The sequence below is a fragment of the Eumetopias jubatus genome, unplaced genomic scaffold (assembly GCF_037043125.1).
Source record: "Eumetopias jubatus isolate StellerSeaLion01/CBP00866 unplaced genomic scaffold, mEumJub1_p1.0 scaffold_7, whole genome shotgun sequence".
Lineage (NCBI taxonomy): Eukaryota > Metazoa > Chordata > Mammalia > Carnivora > Otariidae > Eumetopias > Eumetopias jubatus.
The window spans coordinates 115,182,393-115,196,190 of record NW_028274813.1 but is presented as its reverse complement, the minus strand read 5'-3'; the positions used below and the strand labels follow the sequence as shown (position 1 = coordinate 115,196,190).

The 13,798-nt window shown below is 39.7% G+C and overlaps 1 protein-coding gene across 1 annotated transcript in view; it reads right to left on the bottom strand.

Moving 5' to 3' along the window:
- Nucleotides 1–13,798, bottom strand: part of TSPAN3 (tetraspanin 3) — a 27,440-nt gene extending 13,642 nt beyond the window's left edge. The window contains exon 1 of the mRNA XM_028092660.2: nucleotides 13,570–13,798. Within this exon, the coding sequence (XP_027948461.1) occupies nucleotides 13,570–13,632 (63 nt within the window). The 5' untranslated portion in view covers nucleotides 13,633–13,798. The remainder of the gene's footprint in view (nucleotides 1–13,569) is intronic.

Below are 13,798 nucleotides of genomic sequence, written 5' to 3'. Positions count from 1 at the left end.
ATAATTTAATGAGATTTGCCATCACTTTTAAATCTACTTATATACTTTTTTACAGTGAAGCTGAAAAGTCTATTATTCATTAGTAAGAACATTTCTTTACTAAAGATGAAAAAGTTTCCCAAATGCTACCTTATTTTCAATAACTGATGGTTAAGATCAAGAAACCATGAATCCAATAAATAATGACAAAAACGAACTCTCCCGCTCCCAAACACATAACAAAGGCTTATGTGAACTCAACTACAGGTCTACCACAGATCAGTGGGGTGGTGGGGTATGCCTTTGCTCATTGTAGTTGCCCTCAACGAATTGTGTACTAGTTATGCACAAGTGGCAGAGCCAGGATTTGAATCCAGGCAATCCAACTCCAGAAACTGCATTTCTAATCTTTATCCACCCACTTGGAAAAAGAAAATACAGTAATAGCTAGTAACCTTGATATCCATTTCCAAAAAACTTACTGTCCTAAGCCAGAAGGTTCAGTTAACCAAAGAACTTTGCAAACCCTTAGATTTATTCTTTAGAATGGTACTTCTCAAACTCCAAAGTGAACAGGAATCACATGAGGACCTTATTAAACTGCAGACTCTGATTCAAGTAAGTCTGGGATTGGGGCCTGAGACTCTGCATTTCCAAATTCCCAGGTGATGCTGACACTGCTGGTTGTTGGACTACATTTTGAGTAACAAGGTTTTAGAGCACCTAAAGGGAAGGTGAATGCAGAAAGTCATGGAACAGAGATCTGCCTTATTTCAGCTTTGCTCCAGACACCATTCTCCAGCTGCAGAGTTTTACATGCATTCTTCTCCCCTCTATCATTGTCATTTTGCTATCATTGTGCTGACAGCCCAATGCCACCTGCTTATAAAGTGAAGGATCAAATGCAGTGTGAGGCTAAGTGTTAAAACATTTGGTGTAATGAGTTACCATTTGTAGAACACTTTGAGACTTTCACAGGAAAAGAATGGTTTCATTGTCCTTTAAAATTTAATACATAAATCATTAATCTCCAAACTAGAAAACAGCTTCCACAATGATATTAGAAATATCATGAACTCTTTCAACCTAAACACACAGTTTATTTCTTAAGTCTATGGGACACATTTAGTTTGGGCAAACCAGATCAAGACATCAGCTTGGTTAAAATCAGAATGAAGCAAAATAAGGCCCCTGATGAACAAAGCTGCTGCTCCCTGCACCTCACCTCAGATTCCGTTACATATACCCTAAGAGAAAACTGTTATACCCAAATGTACACATATTCTCTCACTTTACTCTCTGCTGTGCTCTTTGGAATGCCCTCTCCACACCTGCCTGAGGACTCCTTGTTGTCCATTAAGATGCAGATTCTTGACTTTTTCAGGCTGGATTAGGTGCCCTTTATCCACTCCCACATCACCTGGCTCTAAGACAGCATTTATTACAACTGTTGCAACTTATATCTCAGTACACACACACAACTGTAGTAACTATACATATCTCAGCATACCTTTAGGGCACAAATTTTGCCCATCTGTCTTTTAGCCCTGTATCACCACCCAGTACCCAGAATGGTGTTTGGCACAATCAATCAAAATTTATTGAGTATAATTCATCTCATCCTTTCCATTGAAATCGCACCCCCCCCATTTCTATCATAAGCTTTAGTTTTTGTTTTTTTTCCCTTTTCGGTCTAATGTTTATAGTTTTTAGTTCACTATTCAAACATGATTTGGTAACTTAATCCGGTCTACTAAATTCCTGATGGCCATCACATCTGGAATAGATTTTTAGCTGAACTTATAGCAACCATGCCTGTTCAAAAGTTCTCAGAGTTCACTGACATATTTACTTAGGGGGTATATTATTATGGGATGAAGGCAGGTATAGGAAAGGGAAAAGAAGAAAAATAGCTTAATAGTTTGGGTGCATTAATTACAAAAGTACACGGACTACTTAACATTCTTACCAAATACTATTTTTCTTTTTCTTTTTTTAAGATTTATTTATTGAGAGAGTACACACACTTGCAAGCAGGGGAAGAGCAGAGGGAGAGAATCTCAAGCAGACTCCCCACTGAGCAGGGACTCAGAGCTCCATCTCACCACCCCAAGATCATGAGCTGAGCCGAAATCAAGAGTGGGATGCTCAAATGACTGAGCCACCCAGGCACCCCAATACTACTTTTTACTATATATGTGTGATAAACACACACATGTATGTACACACACATATTTTCCTAAAGTAAATACCTTCAGTCCTCAACTGAATTAGAAGAAATCCTAAATATGAATCAATCAAATTTTGTCCAGTTTGTCTTCATTAGTCATCTTTCCATTCTTTGGATTCTTAGCTTTTCTTACTCTAAAGGGTAATTTTTATTTCTTAAAAGCCTTAATTAAAATAAACTCCATTTTTGAGCTTCTAATAAATGAAATTTTAGCCTACAGAAATTTGAATGAAAACAAGATAAAACTGGAAAAGATATGTATTCAATTAATCTGAAGCATAGACACTGAAGTACTTGCACTTTAAATACAAAATGATGAGCTTTCCACCTAAAGAGACTCACAACTGGTGTTGCCTGGGCATGGGCCAAGGGAAATACTTCCAGTGGTGCCACCCTTCACCCAGACTGAAGCACTCAACTGAAAATGAGACTCTGAAGCAGAAAAACAAACCAACCGCAGATGTGACCAGACGTGTAACAAATGCAATGGAAGGCTAGCAGGAGATGCCACCTGTAAGGCTGCCTATTTTTTCCTAATTGACTTGACAGCAGTATCTTTTCCGAGGCTGCAAACCAGTCAACATCCAATGCACACAGCAGAGTTGAGAACATAACAGAGCTCTTTTCTGAACACATAGTGGGAAACAACTTACTAGTTGCACACACCAAAGCAGAAACTGCTGATTGCTGGTGAGTATATAAATCAAATTACTCGTGAACAGAGGCTTGTTTCCTAAATTGAAGACAACTTCAAAATTTTCTTTTGATATCTGTATACAGTGCTTATATCTTAAGTTGCATAATAAACTTATGAAATGACATCAGTTTCTTTGAAAATATGGAGTAGGTGTCCTAACAATAGCTGAAGGCCTAAAAACAATAAGCAACTTCTTCAAAAGACATCTAACCATCAGTATTAAGAACATAGGTAGAGCTGTATGGTAAACAGAGAGGAAATTATAAGTAATTCCGAACTAGCAGAGTCGTCACACAGATGTTTAACATAGGAATTACGGCTATTAGAAAGGCTAAAAGGTGAACTGGGTTAAATCCTGCTTTTGAAGGGTCATGATGGGATTGAGATCCATCAAAGGACCTGGGCTTTGCCAACAAAGCAGCTGCAGAGGGGGAGGAGGTGCCACAGAAGAGGAGATGAAATGTAGAACTTGGAAGCAACGGCACTCCACTGCACTGCTTTAGTCACCGTTGAAAAAAAACCTCAGCCTAAAAGGAGGATTTGTGCCAGGACAGTACACTAAAAATACTCATCCTTTTTACAAAGACATGAAGGGAAATTTAAAGGCTGAGGGCTGAAACTACCAAAAGAATAATTTTTTAAAAACTATTCTTCCTTATCTTTTAAAAAACTCATGCCCCAAATTAAGCCACAGAATTTTAAAATTTTAGGAGAGCCAGTGCTTTTCCATAAAAAGCTGTTTTCTAAAAACTAAAGCTATCTTGCTATCAGATTCTGGAAGCAAAGTCCCAGAAGTCCGCTGTTCATTTTATCCTTTTACCCTCCGACTCTATACACACAAACGTAAGGTCTCTTTTAAAGTAAAACATTTCATTCTTACGTAAGATTGCTTTTTCTATAGTTTAGAAACCATAAACTATAGAAAACTATAGTTGGGTTTTTTGTTTTGTTCTGTTTCTATTTTTCAAAACTTCCGTGGAAGAAACAGCTGATAAAATGATGAAATCCTGGGGCACCTGGGTGGCTCATTGGTTAAGCGACTGCCTTCGGCTCAGGTCATGATCCTGGAGTCCCAGGATCGAGTTCCGCGTCGGGCTCCCTGCTCAGCAGAGAGTCTGCTTCTCCCTCTGACCTTCCCCCCTCTCATGCTCTCTCTCATTCTCTCTCTCAAATAAATAAAATCTTAAAAAAAATGCTGAAATCCACAAAACTACTAAATTCTTTAACTTCCAAAGGAAGGAATATGAAACGAAAGGGTGCACATCATCCACGGTGATACCTGACAAGGGAACGTGGCACTATCAAAAACTAAACAGACTTGTTACAAGCTAGGGAATAAAATAGCTCTGTCGTGAAGTGTACCTACATGGAAGTTTAGAAATGTGAAGGTGAAAGCGTCCCATAGAACATTTAGGTGAAGATAAAGCAAGAATAGAAGTGATTTTCTTACACTGGTACAGTCATCGATTCATGTCCAGAACTGGCAAGAATCAAGACAGTGTAAAGATAGGGACCATGTGAGGTCATTCAGCTAAAATCACAATGTTTGACAAGTTCTTATCCACCTGCATGAACTGCTCCTTCAGACTAATTTTTGCCTCAAAGAATCAATTAGTAAAGCAAAAGTGATTGAAATGTTGAGACATTTCAAAAAACAGTCAAGAAAAGACAAGGTGAAAAACACTATGTACTCCAGACTTTGTAAGAAAGCAGATTTCAAAAAGAAAGCAGAGGATAAAAATACCAGCAGAAATCCATCTTATGTACATCTTTTAACGTTTAATTCAGTTTCCTGTACACTCATACTAGTTTTTTATATACCACACTTCTCTCCTGCAAGGAATCCACTGGTAATTCTACCTAGTGTATTTCTGAAAGCTTCCTCAAACTCCACCTTTGTGCCATTACAAGTGTCTTAAAAATCACTTTAGGGGCACCTGGGTAGCTCAGTCGTTAAGCGTCTGCCTTTGGCTCAGGTCATGATCCCAGGGTCCTGGAATCGAGCCCCGCATCAGGCTCCCTGCTCTGCAGGAAGCCTGCTTCTCCCTCTCCCACTCCCCCTGCTTGTGTTCCCTCTCTCACTGTGTCTCTGTCAAATAAATAAAATCTTTAAAAAAAAAAAATCACCTTAAAATTTCTTGTAGCATTCTACTTATCATAATATTCTCTAGTCCAAACATGCTTTGTTTCAACTCTTACTCTGATAAAATACCTCATATCATTAAACACAATTACTCCTTTCCCAAGCCCAATGCTATATATTTCATTCACTTTCTTATCGACTTCCAAGAAAAAAAAAAAAAGACCATGGATTCCAAAGATTTCAAATCCTCTTTCAGAAATTAAATCTACTGTTACCAAGATTTTCTGAAGCTATGAAAATAATTATATCATTTTCTACCTAACAAATTGGTCAATAAGAAAGCCAAGCAGGGCGCCTGGGTGGCTCAGTCAGTTAAGCGTCTGCCTTCAGCTCAGGTCATGATCCCAGTGTCCTGGGATCAGAGCCCTATAGTGAGGCTCCCTGCTCAGTGGGGAGTCTGCTTCTCTCTCTGCCCCTCCCTCTGCCCGTGCTTTCTCCTACTCTCTCTCACAAATAAATAAATAAAATCTTAAAAAAAAAAAAAAAAAGAAAGAAAGAAAGAAAGAGAGCCAAGCTGTATTCAAAGATGTGTGAGGGTACAGAGAAAAGAACCCTTAAGCTGGAGTACAGATTAATACAGAATAATCTTTTTGGAAAGCAATCTGGCAACAAATACTGGCCTCAGTATTTATGCTTTCACATCTATTAATTCCACTTCTAGGAATCTATCCTTAAGAAAGTAAGTCAGATGGAAACAAAGAATTTGTATGGAAGGTATGTTCATCAAAATGTTACAATATTGTAACAAAATTATAGCAAAAATAAAAGAAAAAAGCCTAAAGACATGAACAGACACTTCTCTGAAGACAAACAAATGGCTAACAGACACATGAAAAAATGTTCATCATCATTAGCCATCAGGGAAATTCAAATCAAAACTACACTGAGATACCACCTTACACCAGTTAGAATGGCAAAAAAATTGACAAGGCAAGAAACGACAAATGTTGGAGAGGTTGTGAAGAAAGGGGAACCCTCTTACACTGTTGGTGGGAATGCAAGCTGGTAGACCCACTTTGGAAAACAGTGTGGAGGTGCCTCAAAAAATTAAATATAGAGCTACCCTATGACCCAGCAATTGCACTACTGGGTATTTACCCCAAAGACACAGATGTAGTGATAAGAAGGGCCATATGCACCCCAATGTTCATAGCAGCAATGTCCACAATAGCCAAACTGTGGAAGGAGCCAAGATGCCCTTCAACAGATGAATGGATAAAGAATATGTGGTCTATATATACAATGGAGTATTACTCAGCCATCAGAAAGGATGAATACCCAACTTTCACATCAACATGGATGGGCCTGGAGGAGATTATGCTAAGTGAAATAAGTCAAGCAGAGAAAGTCCATTATCCTATGGTTTCACTTATTTGTGGAACATAAGGAATAGCATGGAGGACATTAGGAGAAGGAAGGGAAAAATGAAGGGGGGGAATCGGAGAGAGAGATGAACCATGAGAGACTATGGACTCTGAGAAACAAACTGAGGGTTTTAGAGGGAAGGGGAGGGGTTGGGTTAGCCTGGTGATGGATATTAAGGAGGGCACGTTCTGCATGGAGAACTGGGTGTTATATGAAAACAATGAATCATGGATCACCACATCAAAAACTAATGATGTATTGTACGGTGACTAATATAACATAAGAAAAGAAAAGAAAAGAAAAAAACCTGGCATCCAGAGGTATACTTGGCATTATAGCTTTCAAATATTTTGTTAAAGTATAATAATAATAATGATAATAAATAATGTGATGTGGTAAGGGAAAAGTATATATCATATACAGGCATTAAAAAACACACTAAAATATCATTTGTCTCTGCATGTGGAATTTTGGTGATATTAGTTTTTCTTTTTTAAAGATCTTATTTATTTGACAGAGAGAGATCACATGTAGGTACACAGGGAGGCAGAGGGAGGGAGAAGCAGGCTCTCCACTGAGCAGGGAGCCTGATGCGGAATGTGGGGCTCGATCCCAGGACGCTGGGATCATGACCAGAGCCGTAGGCAGATGTTTAACCGACTGAGCCACCCAGGCGCCCCAGTCTGTTTTCTTAAAATAGTTTTTAGTATCTTCTTAAAAAAGCAAATATATTATTTGCATAATCAGAAAAGTAAAATATTTATATATTTTTTAAAGATTTTATTTGTCAGAGAGAGCGAGCACAAGCAGGGGGAGCAGCAGGCAGAGGGAGGAGCAGGCTCCCTGCTGAGCAAGGAGCCCAATGTGGGACTTGATCCCAGGACTCTGAGATAATGACCTGAGCCAAAGCCAGACACTTAACTGACTGAGCCACCCAGGCATCCCAAAATATTTAAAATTATATCTAAATTGAGACTTTGTTGTTCTCTCACAAATGAACTCCTGTATCTGTCCTTAACCACCAACATAAAATAGGCATCTTTTCCATTCCAAATACTTTAGGCACCTCTGCCAATCACCCGTTTATCACTTTTCTCTGGTCTACCTGCCTTTGACTCATCTTCAGATGTTTTCTGATTATCTAACACAATTCTGATTCTTTCAGTACACATTATCCTTCCTCCCCTCAACCACCACCACATATAAACATCACCTTTCAAGGAGACAAAGAACAAATCCCTTAAGGTTGCAAAGTTTTGACAATAAGCCACTTCTTCCATCATTATCTACATCACTGTATTACTGTTATTATTCCTAAAGAAGAAATATCTTCATCCTTTTATACCACTATTATTTTGATGATATACTAGAGGTCATGTTCCTCAATTCTGCCCTATTTTCACTTTTTTTCTGTATTCAGTTTTTTAATGCCATTGTTTATCTAGTTTAACAAAGTTGTTTACCTAATCCAATTTATACCTACCAGCTGAAAGACCCAAAAGTTGGGGTGGCAATGAAACTGGAGATGAACCAATTGCCAGATATCAGATTATTTTAACAGCATGGAAACTGGCTATTTTCCGATTGTAGGGCTACAAGGGTCATCTGAGAAGCATGGAATTTAAACATGCATTTTTTTCCTGAGAGCTTCTGTCCCCATAACCTACTCTGACTATAAAAAGAATCAGTTATTAATATAGGAGCCTGAGATGCATAAACTTCATAGTTTGTCCATCGTTGGTGTTATGTATTTAATCAGTAGGAGTAACAGTGTAAGATACAAGATCTTGGCATTTACTATAGACCACCTTTAGTAAATTAAAAACAAATATATAAACACAAGTAATTTTTCTCATCTACTGATTCTACCAAACTATTAAGGTAGGCGAAGGAGCAGAGATAAAGGCAGACTTGAGACTGTCCATGAATTTTATTTGACGGGGAGAGGAGGAAGGTGCACCTAGAAATTAAATTCAGTCAAGTATTAGATGATTTTGCCTATCTGCTCCCTCACCCCATGGGCTGTTAGAGAACAGGGACTGTCTTTTTGTTTTTTGTTGTATTTCTCAAAACAAGTAAAGCATATATATTCAACAAGCATCTATGAGTGAATGATTCTTAGAGTATACCTGTCTGGTGCAAGTATAAATTTTATGGAATATGTTTTCTGCAAAAATCCTAACCTGAACTGGATCTTATGGAATAAAATCCATGAAAATATTTCAATGCATGATAAATATTCTAAAAATCTAAGAAACAACCTATTCCTTAAATTCCAACTAAAGAGAGCATTCCTGCATTTGGTCATCTGACTGCTTCCAAGTTCCCAATGCTGAGTTCTTTCAGTCAACAATTACTCAGAGCCACAAGGCACTTGATCAGTGGACCGATGACTGTAAGTGAAGACTGGAAACATTCATTTCTTAACTGTTAAAGACAAGGTAAGAAATAGGTCTATTAATGTACCATGACTTGCTTACTGACAAAGTTAGCTTTTCTTTCGGTGAACTGAAAAACAAGTATTGAAAAAAAATCTGTTAGCTGAAGGTGTGTTCTGATGATATAGTCTTTGTCAGAGTTGTCATTCATGATGATAGAAATACAGGAAACAGAGAAGCGAATTCCAGGATGTCTGATGAAAGTTCCAGTTTAAAAGTATCACATCCCCAACTCAAATGTATAAGAAGTGCTGGAGAACACAAAATATGTGTAAGGAGATTTGTGACAAGAAGTTTTCCTTGAAATATTTCATTATAAATTTTTTTTTTAAACAAAAGCATGAAAATATAGTTAAGTCTCCTTTTTGGTAATTTGAATATACCAAGTATATTTTTGCCATTAGGCCTCCAGGCTGTTCCCTGCCTTAAATGCCTTCATCACCCCCAAATCCGCGCCTCCTTATAGTCCAGATTACATTTCACCTCTTCAGGGAAGCCTTCTTTGCCAACCTAGGCAGCCATTCACTCACTCTATGATATCAGCATGTTTTAATCATCTGCACAATCATATCACTGTCTGATATTTTTCTTATTTTTGCTTGCTCGCTCCACTAAACAGAAAGTTCTGTAAGAACAAGACCTTCACTGGCTTTTCCACCATTTTACCAATATCATTTTATCAATAATATAAGCACAAACTAAGTGCTCAAATATCTGTGCTATATTTAACAAAGTAACTTTCCTTAATTATATATATTCAGATGGAAGTATAACATGAAAAGTTTTTTTTTTAAAGATAAATCTTAAAGGTTATATATGGCTTTCAAATATGATTTGTATGTATAGGGGACTACATATAAGTGAATGATGATTAGTGAAGGTGTCACATTTTGAAGTTACTTATAAAGGCACTTAAAAAGCATCTGGCCTTCCTGTAGTAGTTCCTACTCCATAAGCGTTTTAGTGTTACTATCGCCTCTCACACAAATGAAAAACAAAAGTCAAACAGATATGCCACATTTCAAATTCTACAAGCATGGACAAAGTTTTGTCTTGCAGTCCCTATAATGCCTAAGACACATATCAGCAACATAAATACTAGCCAATTGGCTTTTTCTTACAGGGTAGAAAAATTAAAGGCAATTTGTGTAATATGGAACTTGAATGAATACTCAACTAACTTACCAGAATAAAACCTGAAAATTAAAAAGTACTGACTTAAACTTGTTTTAGATGAGGCCTCCTCTGGGTCAGATCAAATGACCCACTGAATTAAGAATCCTTTCTGACCTTGGTACAAAGGTGCAGTATATAGAAGAGGCATTAGATTTCCTTGAAATATTTCATTATAAATTGAAGACTATTCCATTAGTCTTCAACATTTAGTCATGTACCTCAAACACTCTGGTCTTCCATAAATTATCATGGTGTAGCACTAATACACTCACATTTAAAAAACAGAGATTCAAGTTGTACACCTGATTTCACTTGTCCAAAATTATCTTTCAAGCTACAAGCCCTAACATTCTGGAATTTGGTAAGGAACTTTCTAGTTCCATGAAGACAACCTTCAGGATTTTAGAAACGATTGTTCCCCCTTTTAGTTTGTGCCTTTCCACAGTTAACTTTCTTAGACTGCACTGTCCAAAAGACCAAGTCAACATTAACAATTCTGACTGTCAGGTCATTGGGTGCCAAGCCTAAGTATTTCAGGTACATACCTATTTCCACAGCTCATTGAACAAACTGCCAACTAAAACAGGATTATCAAGATATTAAAAGGTATAGTTTAAAGATCTTGCCAAAGCAATTAATCCACAGTTAGCCATTATCCACAATCAGCCATTATCATCTGATAATGAAGAACCAGTGCTACAGATAAAGTCTTTACAAAGTTGCCCAAGGGGACCTAGGTAAACTTTTGATATGCTCTATGCAGGGAATGTTTATTCTTCCGTGTGTGTGTGTGTGTGTGTGTGTTGGCATTAAAAGGAGGGAGGGGCCACTATATAAGAATACACGTATTAGAACTGAAGAATGCACTACAAATTCTCAGAGAGAACCAGTTAACATCTGTTGTATATATTTCCTCATAATGACCTAATTTTTTATACTGACAAGTCACTGTAGTTTAAATGATGGTACAGGCTCTAACCAAGGTTAAAATTAGTATGGTTTAGAGAAAGTGACTCTAACTCGGCTAATGAGTTCCTTCCCCCTTCCAAATCTTTTAAAAAAAAATCACACTTTGCTCTAACATCACAGGCTCTAGAGTATAAGACAACCTGGGTCTGAAGGCAGACTCTGCCACACCTTGGATGTGCAACCTCACCTCAGTAAATCTTAATGCCCTCATCTGTAAAATATGCATGAGAATATTTACTGCCAGGTGGGGTTGCTGTGAGGACACTCACTGTAAAGTGCTCAGCACCCTGACTGGATGTAATAAGCACTCAAATGTTAGTTATCATTACCAGCATCATCAGATTCCAATGGTCTGTCCTTAAACTAATCGTTTAGTGGGAGACACATCTAATACTGTTTCCTCATTAGTTATGTTCCACTAATCCTGCTCTAAGCCACATTCTCCCCCTTGCATGTCTGCTTAACTTATCGCAGTTCACAAGCTTTACTATCCTACTAACCTATAAAAAGGATATTTTTACTACAGAGTATGACTTTAGTCTTGGCAATAACCCACCAGGAAAGCACAACTGAAGTTCAATCTAACCTTTATTTACAGAAGTACCAGGAGTACATATACTTATTTCTAAAGACATTTCTGAAGATTCGTGAGCATTCACTTAGAATTAACTGATATTTTAGAGAAAATGAAAATTTAATTATTTTTAAATTTTTTTAAAAGATTTATTTGTTTGAGAGAGAAAGTGCATGTGAGTGGGGGGGGGGAGGGAGGGAGAGAGAGAATCCCAAGCAACTCCCCACTGAGTGAGAGCTGGGGCTTGGGCTCAGGGCTCAATCTGGGGACCCTGAGATCATGACCTAAGCCAAATCAAGAGTCGGATGCTTAACCGAATGAGCCACTCAGGCACCCCAAAAAGTTTATTTAAAGAAAATGGTTCCTGTATTTTAAATATTTTGTTACATGAACAATTCCAGTCCCTGAGACTGAATAGTCTAGAATTCACTTGATAGTTCATTTTTCAAAATCAAATAGCTATTCCCATAAAAATCCCAAGAAACTGTAAAGGGAACAAACTCAAGTCTCTGCCTAAGTACCTTATTATCTAATAGAGTGTCTCTAATTTGAAGATCCCTGAAAAATTCTTTTACCTTTTAAAAAGGTTTGTAACTCAAACTAAAGTATGAGAAACACTGCTCTAATTGGAAGAGGTCATAGAAACCGCAATGTCACGTGGGTGATTTTGAACTGGTACTATCAGGACCCTTTCCATCACACCATAAATACCCTAGAAGACTCTATGGCAATACTTGTGTGTAGTGCCTTATTATATGTAATTATCCTTTTATGCTACAGCAGTCAGAACATGAAAAGTTCTGAACATGAAACAAAGTTTCATCCTTTGTTGAGGTGGGGGGATGTAAGAAGGCAAGGATTCTTTCCAAATGAGGTATGTGTGTGAGGAGAAGCTGAAAGGGGACATACAAGAGGATGGAAATGGGAACGTTCAAGGAGTGTCTGGGGACTGGACAGCAAGTGTTTAAGAACATGGCCAGTCATGAGGAAGGAAAGGTGACTGAAGACTTGAGCTGCAATACCAAGAGGAGGCTGAACCTTATCGTACTGCTGAAGATTGGGGGGGGTTGTTTTTTCAATAAAATGATGTGAGGGAAGAACTGCTTAATAAGATTTATCAGGGTGCAAGGTCCAGATGGACTAGAGGGTGGAGACTGATAGGAACAATACAGGTTATTACAAAAGTCCCTTATGAGGTAAGAACCTGAACTGTGATGAAGTGGTTATAAACACCCCTTTCTTTGGGGGCGTGTCCAAAAAAAATCATAAGCCACCTTTTGTTGAAAGTGAACTCATTGCTTTCAAAATCTTTTGACATCTGAATCCTATTTAACCAGGGTTTATGATCTCAGGTTACTCACGCCCAGTGACCAAAACAAATACACCGATTTTCTTGGGCAAAGAATTATTTGGCTTATCAAGTTGAAACCTTTCAGTTTTCTGGGCTGGTAACCGGCTAACCAGTTCTCCACACACAAAGAGCTGTAAGTCAAAATCCCTCAGCCCAGAGTCGCTAGCGTCCCCGCGGAGCGGCACCGTTTGCTCACATGCCTCGGGGCGGCCCCTGGAGCTGTGGGGGCTCCGGGCCCTGACAAAGAAAGCAGAGCCTGACCCTTTGGGGAATATCCTACTTCGAGCCTGAGGTCCTGAAAGAATCTGCAGCGAGAGCTCTCGGTCGAGCAGGCTGTTCCAGCGGGAGGGCTGGGGGACGCGGCCCAGCCTCACGGCCTGGAGCCCCGGGCGCGGAACCAGCCGGCCGAGGACTCAAGCCCCAGCGCGGAGGCCGCCGGGGGCTTCCCTTCACCGCCCTCCGTCCCAGCCCGAGAGCGACCTCGCGAAGAGGCCTCGCCGCCAGGGCCCAGTCGCCGCCGAGCTTGTCGCCGCCGAGGTTGTCACCGCTGCCGCCGCAGCGCCGGGCCCCTCGAGCGCCTCAGTGGAGGCCTCCCCTGGGCCTCGCCGCCGGCCCCTCGCCCTTCCCCGCCCGTCGGCCCCGCTCACCCAGAAGATGAGGTTGAGAAACACCAGCACGGTCTTGGAGGAGGTGATGCCGCACTGACCCATGGTGCCGGCGGCCCGCTGGGGCCCTGCTCGGCGAGCGGGATGCGCTCACCGAGCGAGGCGGCAATGGCGGCGGCGCCTCGCCACTGGAAATTGCACGGCCTGCGCGGCGCTCACCGCAGCCCCCGGTGCCGTCGCGCAGCCCCAGCCCCAGCCACCACCTCGCTTC